The 14,657-nt window shown below is 34.1% G+C and overlaps 1 protein-coding gene across 1 annotated transcript in view; it reads right to left on the bottom strand.

Moving 5' to 3' along the window:
• Positions 1-409: 409 nt before the first annotated feature.
• Positions 410-14,657, bottom strand: part of LOC145674661 (uncharacterized) — a 30,190-nt gene continuing 15,942 nt past the window's right edge. Inside the window, exon 2 of the mRNA XM_081744883.1 lies at positions 410-3,003. Coding sequence (XP_081601009.1) covers positions 1,572-3,003 — 1,432 coding nt within the window. The 3' untranslated portion in view covers positions 410-1,571. The remainder of the gene's footprint in view (positions 3,004-14,657) is intronic.

Genomic DNA, 14,657 nt, shown 5'->3' with positions numbered 1-14,657 from the left:
ATTCAATATAGATACAGTCTAAAATGGTCATTGTAAATTGTAATTGTAAAGTGTTCGTAGTAATTTTCAATATAGATACAGTCTACGATATTCGGGTCTGTGAGACAACAAGACAAAAGAATACGACAAAATTTAAGACACAAAATAGGGGATAAATGAATCCCAAAGTTACAACCAGGTAGGAACAATTTCTGTCCACGAGCTTTCACATCGAAAATGGCCTGAAATAAGCAAATGCGTTGTCGCCACTATTATTTAACTTTTTGCTTGGACACGCTATAAGGAAAATCAAAATATCAACCAGTTCCGAGAGTTGAACGATATTCACCAGGTTATAGCATTAGCAAATGATGTAAATTTGATAGAGGATGATAGGAGAACAATAGAAAGAAATGCAAAGATTTTATTAAACGGTTGCAGGGACGTAGGTTTAGAAGTAAATGCAGAGAAAACTAAAAACAAGGAAGTGCGTCGGGACCGTAATACAGCAAGTTGTGGATGTCTTAAAACATTAAATAATACTTTTGATGAAGTAAAATGAAATGAAATCTTTGAGTTTTACGTCCCACGGGTATGCCGGTTAATCTAAAGGAGACGGTGATGATGAATAATGAATGAAATGGTGGAATGAAGAAAGTGGGAGGAAACGGGAAACCCCGAGAAAACCCACGCACACGGTGTTTTGATGAAGTAGATAGTTTCAAATATCTAGGATCAATATTAACATACGAAACTCATATTCACGAATAAATTAATTGTCGACTCAAAGCAGGGAACTCGTGTTACTATTGGGTTCAAAATGTCTTGTCATCGCGAATTCTATCGAGGAATTTGAAGCTTAAAATATACAAAACGATAATCATGCCTGTTGTTCTGTATGGCTGCGAAACATGGTCGATTACTCCGAGGGAAGAATATAGACTGAAGGTATTTGAGAACAAGATCCTGAGAGGAATATTCCGACCCAAGAGGAACGGGAATGGGGAATGGCGGAAACTTCATAACGATGAACTACATTATTTATACTGTTTGCCCAACATTGTTGGTGTCATCAAGTCTAGGAGGCTTAGATAGGCAAGTCATGTAGCTACAATGGAATAAAGTAGAAACAGTCTCACAGACTTAACTGGAAGACCAATCGGAAAACGACCACTAGGAAGACCTAGGAGCAGAAATTGAATTCAAAGTAGAAACTGGATGCAGTTAGCTAAGGATAGAAGCCAGTGGAGAGCTTTTGTGAGCAAGGCATTCAACCTCCGGGTTCCATAGGCTATAGAGTTAGTTAGTTAGTATCCAAACATGATCGCACACTAAATCATGACACAACATTGATATTTGTGAGGTTTCTCTCCTGTGTGAATTAACATGTGATTAGTCAATCTTGAATGCACTCATATCCCTTGCGGCAGTTACCACATGTGTAACCCTTCCCTCCTGTGTGGTTTAACAGGTCTATAGCCAGACTTGAACGTACACTAAACTTCTTTCAACAATTTTGACATGTGTTAGGTTTTTCACCTGTGTGGATTATCATTTGACTTGACAATCCTGAACGTAGTGTAAATCCCCTTTCACACTCCTTGCACTTGTGAGGATTTAATCATGTGTGTAGCCAAATTCGAACGTACTCTAAATCTTTTTCCACACTGTTCGCATGTGTGACGTTTTTCTCCTGTGTGGATTAACATGTGTCTTGAAAGATTTGAAAGTTGAGTAAATCCCAAGTCACACTCTTTGCACTTGTGAGGTTTTTCTCCTGTATGGATTAACATGTGATTTGACAAGGTTGAACGTTGAGTAAATCCCAAGTCACACTCTTTGCACTTGTGAGGTTTTTCTCCTGTATGGATTAACATGTGATTTGACAAGCTTGAACGTTGAGTAAATCCCTTACCACATTTATTGCATGTGTGAGGTTTTTCTCCTGTATGGATTAACATGTGATTTGACAAGGTTGAACGTTGAGTAAATCCCTTACCACATTTATTGCATGTGTGAGGCCTTTCTCCTTTGTGGATTAACATGTGTGTAGCCAAATTTGAACGTACTCTAAATCCCTTTCCACACTGTTCGCACGCGTGAGCTTTTTCTCCTGTGTGGACTAACATGTGTCTTGAAAAATTTGAACGCCTAGTAAATTCCTTGTCACATTCTTTGCACTTGTGAGGTTTTTCTCCTGTGTGGATTAACAAGTGGCTTGACAAGCTTGAACATTGACTAAATCTCTTTCCACACTCAGTGCATATGTGTGGTTTTTCCCCTTTGTGGATTAACATGTGTGTAGCCAAACTTGAACGAACTCTAAATCTCTTTCCACAGCCATTGCATGTGTGACGCTTATCTCCTGTGTGGATTAACATGTGTATAGCCAAAGTGGAACGTACTCTAAATCTCTTCCCACACTCTTGGCATGTATGAGGTCTTTCTCCAGTGTGAATTAGCATGTGACTTGACAAGTATGAACGTCGGCTAAATCCCCTACCACACTCTTTGCACGTGTGAGATTTCTCATTTGTATGTATCGTCATGTGTCTTGCCAGGTTTGAAGTTTGACTAAATCCCTTTCCACACTCTTGGCATGTGTAAGGTTTTTCTCCTGTGTGAATTAACATGTGACTTGTCAAGTGTGAACGTAGACTAAATTTATTTCCACATTTTTGGCATGTGTGAGGTTTTTCTCCTGTGTGGATTAACATGTGTTTAGTCAAATTTGAACGTACGCTATATCCCTTACCACACTGTTCGCACAGGTGGGATTTCTCAGCTGTATGCATGGACTTACGACTCGACGAAGTTAAACTTTGGGTATTGCGTTTATCACATTTACGGTACGTATGACGCTTTTCACTTTTATGCGTTAACATATTACTTGCTAAACCTGACAGAATAATTCCTTTGCCGAATTGCTTCGTAATATCAGATTTGTCATCTGAATGAGAAATGGCTTCCTTTAATATAATACACGTATTCACTTCTCTGTGAAGATCATATTCATTGTAGCGCCTGGAACAAGTTCAATAAACAAAGAAACGTGAATATAGTTAACAAGTAACAACCAAAAGTGAAATCATACACTATATTTCGAGATAAAATTACCTTTTATTTTTGTTCTGTTACATGAATTATTGTACAAATATGGAACCGAGAAGTGTCGAGGTGTTTCCATATCTCTCTTTTCTCGAAATAAAAGCGTGTAATTTGCTTTACTATATCCAATTGTTCAATTATTTATATATACAATATCAGAGTTAAGTGCATACGAACATATGCATATGTTGTGCTATGGAATAAATATTTCATTATTATCAGATCTATTGTCACTAAAATATTTATATATCATTAACTTTTGTGTCACAAAATTTAACAATCGCAAGAACTTCTTCCAATTAACGCTACAAAAGAGTGATGATGGCAAAGAAACAAAGGAAAGGTATAACAAGTTTTACAATATTGCACAAAATATGTCATTTGAATCATTACACCAATTTCTACGTTTGGTTTTAATATAATCTGATCCTTTGAGATAGTAAACTTTAATACGTAATACAATCTTTGCGTCTATTGATATATAGCAACGCGGTTACATCTGATTCATAATTAAGTCCTCTTATTAAGTATATACTTTTGAGAGGCGGCGAGTATTCAATTTCTTGTAATTTTTATCTGTTTATTTGAAATACGTGACTATGATTCCAGAAGTCCACGCTAAGGTAATGTGAACAAGCATTAGCACATTCGTCACCCTAATTAGATTAGTGGTATTGTACGTTTGTGCTTAAAAAAAAATAATTTAAATTTCTAATAACCTGGTGTAATTCCATTCGGAGAAATCAAAATTATATACTCGGTTTGGAACCATGCTATTACTTTTTTTAAAAAACAATGCTCGGGAGTGTTCCCGTCATCGTGAAACACTTTAGTCATTAGTGTTTTTTTTTTTTTTCATTAAAAGTTAAAATGGCGTTTAAAGATAAATGCTACACGATGATTAGCAAAAAATGCAAGAAATGAGTTATGCATCACATTACAGTGTTATGCGTCACATTACATAAGACAGGAAGCTGAACTGGATGAAATAAAATATGTAATATGTTGAGTGTCTATATTTAAGTGGCAATTTATCATGCAACGTTCATTCAAATGGTTATCATAAGGACGGGAAGAAAAATAAATTTTTACGTGAAACATTATATTTTTATGGGACTCTAGAGAGAGGACAGTTTCACACTAGCATTTTTAGTTTTAAAAATTGTCGCGTGCACTAGCGTTTTGGGATATTCAACATTCAAGAGGGAGAGGATGAACAATCTTCATATCGTCGCACAAGAACCAGAGGAACGTAACTCCATTTTCGAAGGTATACAAGTCAGAAGACAAAAATATTGTTTTCTTAGAAAGATATGAATTTAATACAATGGTAATTGAGCTACATTACAGCAGACGATCGACAATAAGAACAGATGGCGTTCCGTTCCGTTTACACCAAGTGGGGCTTTCAAAATTGTGTCCAAACTTGAAGAAAATGAAAACCGCATTTTTGAAGTTACGTTCCTCTGGTTTTCATGCGACGATATTATATCTCAGTAAACAAGCTCGACATCTAGCTAATGTGGCATTAGCTGCGGAAATGAGTAAATCGATTGAAATTAGATTTTACACTGCGGTTAGCCATACATGTATCTTAGCTAGAAAACTTCTTTTCTTCTTTTTTTACGTTACTGTCATTAGAAAGAAGATCCTACGTGTAAGAGAACAGATTTAAATTTTAGGCGAAAAGTAATGTATCCGACGAGTGGATTATGGTAGGGAAGTGAAGTTTGTCATATAAAATCTCTACTCAATACCAGTGAGCAAGTGATCAACGCCCTACTACTTTAAAACGGGCAATTCCCGTAGATTTTTTTACATATAAATTTAACATATGATATAAAATTAATATGTAATGTATAGAACTCCATCATGTATTCTCTGATGCAGTTAAGTGATCACAATTTTCTAGCATACAAAAAATTTTAAGGAAACTACGTTTTCAACCGGATGTTGTGAAATTACCCTGTAAATCCATGTAATTTCAAATTAACTTATATACTTATATATATGTTTTAACACATGCAACGTCAAAAACAGCAAAAAAGCTTGTAGTATACGACTTAAGAATTAACTAATGGGAAGCAAACCATCTTCATTATTTCTTTTTCAAATAACGCCTTTATAGTTTTCGAACGTACCTCTTTCCTTATATGGAGCATTCTACTTCATGGCAAAAACTTCGAGGAATCACTACTTCTTCCTCCGGAATTCGCATTAACATTACATGTTCCATTACCGCGTTACTACAGTAAGATAATCAAAGGAGAAGACTATAGGCACTCTTCACTAAGTATGTCTACGTAGTTTTAAAGGCATTATACGTAATATATCTATTTTTTAAACACAATCTTGACGGAACAAAAAATTATATAATACTATATGCCTAATATTAACATAAACACTGGACATTTATAAACCTTTACAACATAATACAACATGTAATGGAATTCGCATTAACATTACATGTTCCATTACCGCGTTACTACAGTAAGATAATCAAAGGAGAAGACTATAGGCACTCTTCACTAACTATGTCTACGTAGTTTTAAAGGCATTATACGTAATATATCTATTTTTTAAACACAATCTTGACGGAACAAAAAATTATATAATACTATATGCCTAATATTAACATAAACACTGGACATTTATAAACCTTTACAACATAAAAACTACAAAAGTAATTTATACTTAACCCGAGAAAGCCTATGCTAATTTTCAGCTTAAAAGCCACAAGAGGTGCCTCTGAGGCTCCCTGCTGCATATACAAGCTACCTGAACTCACAGCGACCATTTGTATTTTCCGTCATTAATAGGAAAGGCTAGTCACTACATTGCTATGAAATCCTTTGTCAATAGTAATAAACAATGAACAGGATCAAATATTTAGAAAAGTGCATACTTCAATAGGAGCCTCAGAGGCACCCCTTTGGCCTTTACGTTAGTATACAAAATTACGCTATTCCTTCTGAAGTAAAAACTTGCTTAGGAAACGCAATCAGAGGGTGCATTACAAAGAGATAGAAGAATATTAGGGCACAGGACACGCGACGAAATATCTATTAAGAATAATGGGATTAAAATTGAACAGGGTGCCTCCGAGACACCCCATGGATAGTGATGGGCAGTGGGAATATTCTCGGTGGGAAGGAATTTAAAAAATGGGAATGTTCACGGGTTTTTTCCTGGCCTATAAATTCACGGGAAGGAGTTTATTTCCATTTCTTTACTTTGCCTTCCAAATTATAATAACCCTACGACTAATTACATTATTTTAACATACTATGATTTACTTCTAGGTATTAAAGAATTTTGAGCTTAAAAAATTTAAAATTCTTTGACTGTACTTTATATAACTAATATGAGTTTTAAGTTCCATTTTCATGTGCACTGAAAAGTACGACAGATGTTTAGTATTGGGGGTCAAAACTAGTTAATAGTGGCGTTCAAGTGGTCAAGAAAATATCGAAAACAATGTGCCATGCGGGTTCTAACCCACCTCCACTCGCTAACGCTCGCTCATCAATGATGTCTGAATTTAATGTCTGTAACGTACTTTAACCTATGAAACCAAAAAACAACCACATCGGATTAGAATAACGCAAAAAGTATGTGCAAAAACTGGCCCGCCAAAGCTAAGCAATAGCCAAATTAGCAAAGTACTAATACAAACGATGAAAGGAACCATTTTGTAAAGTAATGTAGAATTACGTAGAAATAGAGATCAAGTACTATTAATACTCCCTGAACCACTGTTAGTAATAGACGTCAGTCTGTCTTCTCTCTCTGACTCGAATTTCTCAAAAGGTACTCGGACTTCTCTTACATGTGAATTATCGCATGAAATTTCGAGAAATAAATAGCAAGAAAGGTCGTGTGTGGCAATGTTAAATGCTAAATTATAAACATAAGAAAGTATCTTGCAAATATTGTGAACGTACATATTTATGCGCAAATGTTGACAAAATGGAGGGACATGTGTCTTCTGGCAGTTACCCAACCTATTTTGTTTATAACATTTAAAAATTTAATATGTATATATCAGTAGTAGAATCAAGTTTAGAAAATCCACTTACATGTAAATTTAAACTTTTTAGCGCTTTGAAAGAATGTGGACTTACTATACCATTTTTGAAACATATTTACATTCATAGAACATATTGTAAATAAATATCCATTTATGCGTACTCTCTAATTATAATAAAATATTAATAACATAACATCGTTCAGAATATACATTTTAAAGACTCCTCTGGGGACAACAGTAATGATATACTGTGTTAAACGAATTTAACTTTGAAATTATAATATAGTAATATAATGCAATTTTATTTCTGATTGATATAAATTCCCAGAAAGTTTGTATTTTTGGAAATCTTCTCGGGAATATTCCCGAAAAATATATCTTCCCGGGAACTTACCCAACTACCCTTGGGCCTTTACGTCAATATAAAAATAACGCTATTTTTTCTGAAGTAAAATACGAAAAAAAAATCATTCACCAAATGACTAACGAAACCCGAAGTTCCAAACCTCATTAATTTAACTTCTCGACAGAATACCATTCTACACTAAACCATGCAAATTTGCATTATTATCACCATTCTTAGAGTATCGTATCGTATAATATTATCCTTTTCTTTTTGACCTACTAACCTTCACAAGAAATTTACAGTTCCCCTGCATATTACTAACATGAGTGACGTGACCCGTCAATCGTAGACATATCGATTTAGTTATATGTGTAAAAATATGTAATGTCTTCCTATTGTAAATATTAACTATATATAACAACGTAAACTTTCTTTTAGTTCATATTATCACGCTAAGTAAGTTAATCAAAATTTAACGAGTCTTTTTCCTGCGTGTTAATAAGCACCTTTAACCGTTTCAGCTCTCACGTACACAACTGTACACATAGAGTCACCAATATATCCAATATCAACAAAACACGCACAATTGTGCAGGTTACTTTTTCCGAAAGCTACTAGTTTAAAAAAGAAAACTAAACCACATTTATGAGGATCCGTAGATCATACTAGATTAGTAAAAACCTTTTCTGTTTCCTTTCTTTTTTAAAAAAAGAAAGTTGTACGAATGGAAATGGATATCCTCGGTAGGCAAAGAATCGGTTTAGAGCAGCATTATTTACGGCGAATCCGCCTCAAATTCATTGTACTAGTATTGTTCCTAGGTAGGGAATAGCTGATAATAGATTTGTAATGACTGTTGCCCCGCAGAAAGATATTTGACCTCAAGGTAAGACGTAACCTACGAAGGCAGTTGCTATTACTAGTAGTAAAATAGCAACCCCGACTCTTCAAGTGTGGAGATAAAGATAAGAGCCGTAGTATATTCCTCGGCCGACGTGTAAATAAAGACAAATGAAGAACAAGGATGCTCCGTTAGCATGTAGAGTACGTAGAAGCCACCCAAAATTTACATCTCGACAAATGTGAATTACTCTGTTGAAGGCTAATTCAATACTTGATACATAATGTATTGCCAGGAATAGGCCCGTAGCAATTTGAATAATTAAACATAAGCCAAGGAGAGAACCAAAGTTTCATCAATATGAGATGTTAATAGGTGCCGGAAGATCTACTAAGGCATTATTAGCAATTTTAAAAAGGGGATGATGTAAGTGAATTGGCGTTGACATATGTCTTGGAAGGCCGAAGAGAGCCTTGGTATAATGAAGTAAGTTTTACTACTGCAATTAATGTAATAAATAAGTATGTTGCTAATATAATAGTATTTATTAAGATTGATGTTATATAAAATTTTATACTGGGGATTTCTTGGTAGTTAGTTACATACTGATGAGGATCTGGTAGTGAAATTATGTTCGGGAGTAGAAGAGGGTCAATAATTGTTATAAGAATTAAGAGGAGTGGAACGAGGAAAATTATTAGGAAAAGGTTAGGGGTTAAAGTGAATATTTCATTTGATGCTAGTCTTGTAACATAAATAAATAAAACTAACATACCTTCTAGGAAAACTAAGAAGAGAATAAAAGAAAATCAAGGCGATTATCTTATAGTTGAAATAGTTAAACAGGTAGTAATAGTGTTGACAATAAGTATTAGTCCTATTGATAGGGGGTGGGGTATTTGAATTAGAATTAATCTTAAAACTACTAAAATTATAAGTAATATCCAGGTTATTTTAATTTCAAGAGGTAGTTTATTAAAATATTAGTTTTGCGGACTAAAGATAAGTTCATACTTTCTCTTGATGCTTTTAGAATATTATTCATTAATGGTTTACAAGACCAATGTTTTAATTAAACTATAAAAGCTTATGAAAATATTATTTATTTTGTTTTCTAGTTTTTTTTTGGTTATTTTAGGAATAGCTTGTTTTGTTACTCAGCGTAAGCATTTACTGATGGTTTTATTAAAACTTGAATTTATTGTGTTGATAAGTTTTTTACTTCTATCTTATTCCTTAGGTAGTTTGTATGTTGAAAATTATTTTTGTTTGTTATTTTTAATTTTTAGTGTTTGCGAGGGTAGTTTAGGCTTGTCAATTTTAGTGTCTATTGTTCGAACCCACAGGGGTGATTATTTGAATTCTTTAGTTGTATTACGATGTTTAAATATTTAATATTTATGTTGTTTTTAATACCTTTAGGTTTTGACTTTAAATTATAGTGAGTTGTTCAGTTTTGTCTTATTAGAGTTTGTTTTTTATTTATAATAGGAAATAGTATAGGACTAAATGCGTGGGGGTGGGATATTATCTATGGAGAGATAGTTTGAGATATTCATTGATTTTGTTGAGTATTTGAATTGTTATTCTTATAATTATGGGTAGAGAAGGTGTGTTGAGAAGTTCATTTTATAGCACGAGTTTTATTAGTTTAGTTTTATTATTACTTGTATTACTTTATTTGATATTTTCTTCTTCTAGATTTTGTTTTTGAAGGTTCATTAATTCCTACACTATTTTTAATTTTAGGTTGGGGCTATCAGCCCTAACGAGTGCAGGCAGGCATATACTTATTGTTTTATACTTTGTTTGCTTCATTACCACTTCTGATTGGTATCTTTTGTTTGGAATATATTAAGGGCAGCTTATTGATGGCTAATATGAGAAGTGTAATAGATTTAAGAATTACATATTATATGTGATATTTTGCTTTAGTTTTTGCTTTTTTAATTAAAATGCCTATGTTTTTAGTTCATCTTTGATTACCTAAGGCACACGTTGAAGCGCCCGTAAGTAGTTCAATAATTTTGGCGGGAGTTTTATTGAAATTAGGGGAGAATGGACTACTACGAATTATATATTTTATAGAAAATATGGCTGTAAATATAAATTTAATTTGATTTGGTATTAGAGTTGTAGGTATTTGATCGGTTAAACTAGTATGCTTACGACAAGGTGATGTAAAGTCTTTAATTGCTTACTCTTCTGTTGCTCATATAGGCTTAGTGTTCATGGGATTAATAACGATGGGATTATGAGGATTTAGAGGTGCACTTACATTAATAATTGCTCACGGGCTATGTTCTTCAGGATTATTTTGCCTTGCAAATATTTCTTATGAACGTTTAGGAAATCGAAGATTGTTAATTAATCGAGGAATACTATCTTTTATACCGAACTTAGGGCTGTGATGATTTTTACTAAGAATTGCTAGTATAGCTGCTCCACCAACATTAAATTTATTAGGGGAAATTAGTCTGTTAAATAGAATTGTTGGTTGATCTTGGTTGAGTATATTAGGCTTAGCTTTGCTTTCTTTTTTTAGAGCTGCTTATATATCATATTTATATTCATACACGCAACATGGAATACCTTATTCTAATTTATATTCTTGTTGAGGAGGAAGTGTGCGAGAATATTTATTATTAGTATTACACTGATTGCCTTTAAATTTATTAATCTTTTTTGCGGGGCCGAGATTTCTATGATTGTAGTTGCTTGAGTAGTTTAGAATAAAATTTTAGTTTGTGCAACTAAGGAAGGTTTAATTACCCTTAAGCCATGGTTTGACCTTTTTCAATTTGTGACTAGATTTGCCTTTTAAGTGTTTTTTTTTTATTTATAATAGGCTTGAGTTTTTTTAATTAATAGATATAGTGTATTTATTGAGTGAGAAATTATTTTTTTTAATAGAAATAAAATTATTATGACTCTTCTATTTGATTGAATATCGTTTATATTTATAAGATTCAAGCTTTATATTTCTAGAATAGTAATTTATTACAGTGAACAATATATAGGAACTGAACGATATCTTAATCGGTTTATTATACTTGTATTAATATTTCTTCTTTCAATAATTTTGTTAATTGCTTCTCCTAATTTAATTAGAATCCTCCTTGGGTGGGACGGGTTAGGATTAGTATCATATTGTTTAGTTATTTACTATGAAAATGTGCGGTCTTATGATGCTGGTATGTTAACCGCCTTTTCCAATCGTATTGGAGACGTTCCAATTTTATTGGCCATTGCTTGAATATTGAATTATGGAAGCTGAAATTATGTCTTTTATTTGCATAGAGTTTTAAATAATAATAATAAGATAGTAATTATTTCTAGTTTGATTATTTTGGCAGCAATAACAAAAAGTGGACAAATTCCTTTTTCCGCATGATTGCCAGCAGCAATGGCTGCCCCTACACCAGAATCAGCATTAGTTCATTCTTCTACACTTGTGACTGCTGGAGTTTACTTGCTAATTCGTTTTAGAGACGTTTTATTAAGTGTTTATGCGGGAGATGTGTTACTTTTATTGTCAAGTTTGACAATTTTTATGGCTGGTATTGGTGCTAATTATGAATATGATTTAAAGAAGATTATTGCTCTATCTACATTAAGCCAGCTTTGTCTTATAATAATAATTTTGTCTATAGGATTTCCTGTATTAGCTTTTTTTTATCTATTAACACATGCTTTATTTAAAGCACTACTTTTTTTGAGTGCATGAGCAATTATTCACGGTGTGGGGGACACACAAGATATTCGTAGAATAGGGGCCTTGTAAGTCAAATACCTTTTACTTTGTCTTGTTTAAATGTAGCTAACTTGGCTTTATGTGGGATACCATTTTTAGCTGGGTTTTATTCTAAGGACTTAATTTTGGAAATTTCTTCCTTGTCTTTAATTAATGTAGTTAGCTTTTTCTTATTGTTTTTTTTTTTCTACAGGCCTAACTGTGTGTTATTCAGTACGTTTAAGATTTTATTTAACAGGCAAGGGCTTTGGGGGTGTTAATATTCATTCTATTAGTGATAATGAAGGTTGAATTATATGCAAGGGAATATTAGGATTAGTAGTGATGGCAATTTTAGGAGGTGCAATATTGAGTTGATTGATTTTTCCTACTGTTAATTGTGTTGTTTTACCATTACACTTAAAATTAGGTGCTCTACTTGTAAGTGTTGTGGGCCTGTGAGTTGGTATTTTATTATCAAGTTACTCTATTGGGCAGTCTTTAATGTGTATGAATTTTTATTTTAATTCTACAATAATAGCAAAGTATATGATTTTTACCTTATTTATCAACAAATTATATTATTAAATTACCTTTATATGTAGGGGCAGTATATTATAATAATATTGATCAAGGGTGAAGAGAATGTCTTGGCGCTCAGGACATGTATAATAGTTTTAAGGATGATTCAATGTTAATCCAGCAATCACAGGACAATTTATTTAAAATTTATTTATTATTTTTTTTAATTTTTACAATTTTCCTTTGCTTCTTTATATTTGTGTATTTAGGTAGCTTATATTGAAAGCATAGTATTGAAGATACTAAAAAGAGTTATACTCCCTAAATAATACTCCCTGAGAAAAGCACTCTCCTTTTTACTTCGAAAAGGTAATGTAATATTTATACTAAGGGGGTTATAGTCATTTTATATTAAGAGATGTTAACGGTCTAATCCGCTAAAGATAAAAGTTAGCAGCTTCTTCTTGATTATTCACATCTCCTTAGTTAAGGCATAGAATCCCAATAGTATCATTAAAAGTGAAATGCCTCTTTTTGGCTTCAACTAAGCAAGTAGGGGCCGAGAGGACCAGAAGTTCAGGTCGAAACTGAGTGCAGTTGTGTGCTTCCTAGTTGTGAGATAAGTTAACAACAACACCTTTTGGATGCAACCCAAATACTTTATTTAACTATTATCCAATTTCATGTTTAGTCGGCCCATGTTAGGGATCCTTGATTTCATTCATGATAAAGACCCATTAGGAGGATTACTAAGAACGTTAGTCTTACGAGAGATCAGCATAGTGTATTAGTGTTGTTAATGGTAATTGTTATTGTGAGTAGAAGGGCAATTTCTACATCGAAGATGAGGAAAATTACTGCAATGAGGAAGAATCGTAGAGAAAAGGAAATTCGGGCTGATGATTTAGGATCGAATCCGCACTCAAAGGGGGAATTCTTATCTCGATCATTAATAACATTCTCGGAAAGAAGAGTTGAAATAGCTATAACGATTAAGCAAATAATAATATTTGGTCTAGGAATTAATTCGTGCGGTTGGTACGCACACATTGAAGCTGTAGTACAAACACAAAATACATAAATACCTTAAGAAAAATATTGTCCATCGCTAGCCACCACTTTCGCCCATCTGTCAGGCAATGTACGGATTCCGTGGCTAAAGAAGTCCTCATCCTTGGAAGCGATCCAGTCAGAGACCCATGTTTCGATATCTTCTGAAGAAGTAAACCGCTGTCCAATCAAATCGTTGTTCATGCAATCGAACAAGTAGTAGTCCGAAGGAGCAACGTCTGGTGAATACGGCGGGTGGGGTAAAACTTCCCATCCGACATTTTCTAAATAGGTTTTGACCGGTTTTGCGACATGTGGGCGAGCGTTATCATGTTGAACAATAAGTTTATCATGTCTGTTCTTCCATTCTGGTCGTGTTCTGGCCAGAGCTTGCTTCAAACGCATTAATTGTCGTCGATAACGTTCTCCATTCATAGTTTCACCCGGTTGCAGCAGCTCATAGTACACCACACCTTTCATATCCCACCATATGCACAGCATAACCTTTGCACAGTGAATATCTCGTTTTGGTTGTGATAGACCTGGTTCACCTGGTTTCACCCAGGCCTTTTTTCGTTTAGGGTTCTCGTAATGGATCCACTTCTCATCACCCGTAATAATTCGATGCAGAAACCCCTTTCTGCTCTGTCGTTGAAGCAGCAATTCGCAAATGGTTTTTCGTCTTTCAACGTCTCTGTCTTTCAATTCATGTGGAACCCAATGTGACATCTTTTGAATCATTCCCATGGCTTTCAAGCGTTTGGAGACTGTTGTTTGATCAACGCCTAATGCTGCTGCAAGTTGTTCCTGCGTTTGACACGAATCCTGCTCGAGCAATGCTGTCAATTCTTCGTCTTGAAATTTTTTTGGCTGTCCAGCTCGCTCTTGGTCTGCCAAGCCGAAATCACCACTTCTAAACCGTGCAAACCACTTCTGACACGTTCGCTCAGCTAGAGCATGGTCACCATACACTTCCACCAAAATACGATGACTTTCAGTCGCACTTTTCTGCATGTTAAAGTAATGCAGCAGGACACCCCGCAAAAAC

This window comes from Thermobia domestica, chromosome 17 (assembly GCF_964235325.1).
Source record: "Thermobia domestica chromosome 17, izTheDome1.hap1.1, whole genome shotgun sequence".
In the NCBI taxonomy this organism is placed as follows: domain Eukaryota; kingdom Metazoa; phylum Arthropoda; class Insecta; order Zygentoma; family Lepismatidae; genus Thermobia; species Thermobia domestica.
This window is presented reverse-complemented; position numbering and strand designations above follow the sequence as displayed.